Source organism: Lampetra fluviatilis, chromosome 59 (genome assembly GCF_964198595.1).
Source record: "Lampetra fluviatilis chromosome 59, kcLamFluv1.1, whole genome shotgun sequence".
In the NCBI taxonomy this organism is placed as follows: domain Eukaryota; kingdom Metazoa; phylum Chordata; class Hyperoartia; order Petromyzontiformes; family Petromyzontidae; genus Lampetra; species Lampetra fluviatilis.
This window is the reverse complement of record NC_136333.1, coordinates 3,108,066-3,110,565: the sequence shown is the minus strand read 5'-3', so window position 1 is coordinate 3,110,565 and position 2,500 is coordinate 3,108,066. Positions and strand designations below refer to the sequence as shown.

The 2,500-nt window shown below is 48.3% G+C and overlaps 1 protein-coding gene across 1 annotated transcript in view; it reads left to right on the top strand.

Moving 5' to 3' along the window:
* Positions 1-2,500, top strand: part of LOC144950782 (normal mucosa of esophagus-specific gene 1 protein-like) — an 18,052-nt gene that overhangs the window by 8,904 nt on the left and 6,648 nt on the right. The window contains exon 3 of the mRNA XM_078880872.1: positions 725-813. Within this exon, the coding sequence (XP_078736998.1) occupies positions 725-813 (89 nt within the window). The remainder of the gene's footprint in view (positions 1-724; positions 814-2,500) is intronic.

Genomic DNA, 2,500 nt, shown 5'->3' with positions numbered 1-2,500 from the left:
GTGTCTCCCCGCGTCTCCGTGTCTCCCCGCGTCTCCGTGTCTCCCAGCGTCTCCGTCTCCCCGTGTCTCTCCGTGTCTCCCCGTGTCTCCCCGTGTCTCTGTGTCTCCCCGTGTCTCCCCGCGTCTCCGTGTCTCCCCGTGCCTTTGTGTCTCCCCGTGTCTCCGTGTCTCCCCGTGTCTCTGTGTCTCCCCGTGTCTCCCCGTGTCTCCGTGTCTCCCCGTGCCTTTGTGTCTCCCCGCGCCTCCCCTCCCTGTGTCTCCCCGTGTCTCCGTGTCTCCCCGCGTCTCCGTGTCTCCCCGTGTCTCTGTGTCTCCCCGTGTCTCCCCGCGTCTCCGTGTCTCCCCGCGTCTCCGTGTCTCCCCGCGTCTCCGTGTCTCCCCGCGTCTCCGTGTCTCCCAGCGTCTCCGTCTCCCCGTGTCTCTCCGTGTCTCCCCGTGTCTCTCCGTGTCTCTGTGTCTCCCCGTGTCTTCCAGTGTCTCTGTGTCTCCCCGTGTGTCTCTGTGTCTCCCCGTGTCTCCGTGTCTCCGCGTGTCTCTGTGTCTCCCCGTGTCTCCCCGTGTCTCCCCGTGTCTCCCCGTGTGTCTCCCCGTGTCTCCGTGTCTCTGTGTCTCTCCGTGTCTCCGCGTGTCTCTGTGTCTCCCCGTGTCTCTGTGTCTCCCGTGTCTCTGTGTCTCCCCGCGTCTCCGTGTCTCCGTGTCTCCCCGTGTCTCCCCGTGTCTCCAGGTGATCCCCATTGTGGTGTTCCTGGGAATGACGGTCGGAGGGGGATTCCTCATGGGCATCTACAGCCTCCTCACAAAGAGCGACGTCGTGTGAGTCTCTCTCTCCTCTCTCCTCTCTCTCTCCTCTCACTCTCCCCTCTCTCTCCTCTCACTCTCCCCTCTCTCTCCCCTCTCTCCTCTCACTCTCCCCTCTCTCCTCTCTCTCTCTCCCCTCTCTGTTTCTTACGATCAGAGGAAACAAGAAGATGATCGGTGTAGTCGGCACTTTGCTTCGTTCATCATTTCGGGGGTTTTTTTTTGTTTTTTTTTCAATGCTCTGTTTCATGTGCCCCCCTTGTTTAAATGAAATATTTCACTAAAGATTTCACGCTCTTCTGTCCTGCCTCCTACCCCTTCGTGTCTCCCCGTGTCTCCTTGTCTCTCCGTGTGACTATGTTAATGTGATCCCTCACATTAACATAGCCACTTACGTGCCCTCTAATCCCTCACATTAACATCATGCTAATCCCTCACATTAACATCGTGCTAATCTCTCACATTAACATCATGCTAATCCCTCACATTAACATCATGCTAATCTCTCACATTAACATAGCCACTTCCGTGCCCTCGATATTCTCACATTAACATCATGCTAATCCCTCACATTAACATCATGCTAATCTCTCACATTAACATAGCCACTACCGTGCCCTCTAATCTCTCACATTGACATCATGCTAATTTCTCACACTAACATCACGCTAATCCCTCACATTAACATCGCCACTTCTGTGCCCTCTAATCCCTCACATTGACATCATGCTAATCTCTCCCATTAACATCATGCTAATCTCTCCCATTAACATCATGCTAATCTCTCCCATTAACATCATGCTAATCTCTCACATTAACATCACTAGCCCCGGCCACTTCTTTATGACCCTTGGGCTCCACCCATTTCAAACCTTTTTAAACAGTCTGCTGCCTCAGCAGCGGACCACGCTTTCCCACCTGATGACGGACGCGTGTGTTGCGCCCGAAACGTCGTGATTTATTTTATTTTATACAAGTGACTTTACCGAAAGAACCAAACAGTATATGAGAATAGGTTTTCCCCTTTTATCTGGCAACAAAACAGCTGTGTTGAGTTGTTAAGACAACAAACTGAAACGTTTTACAAGGCATCATGTTGCATTAACCGCAATGCTTGTGGTCAGAATGCAAACAATAAAACACGCTCTGATAATAAATGCATTGAATTTCGATTTAAAGCTTTCGTGACTGCAGGGATTCATCTTCTTGGTTCTTTCAGTAAAGTCACGTGGAAGGGAAGTAATAAAATAATAAAAATAAAACAATAAAATAAAATACTAATTTTATTATGTTTTATGTTTATTATTTTATTATTATTTTATTTTATTATGTTTTATAAAACATAATATTTATTTTATTATGTTTTATTTTTATTCTTTAATTATTTCCCTTCTACGTGACTTTACCGAAAGAACCAAGAAAATATTTGCATTGTCTTTGAAACGGATTGGTCCACACACCAGAGACGGCTTTCTTTTGAGCCTCGTCTCAAACGGTGTTAGACCAGAGGACGCCAAAAGGCGTTCACAGCCCAGAGACGATGCCACCATCAGAGTAATGAGAGCTCGGGGTAGAGCAGCTACATCATGGGAGCTCCTTTGCCAGTGCGAAAATATGAAACCTATTCGTGTATTTTGGTACTCGCAAAGGAGGTCCTATAAAATAAGTAAAAAAAATTAAACTTTTTTGTTAAACACGCTTT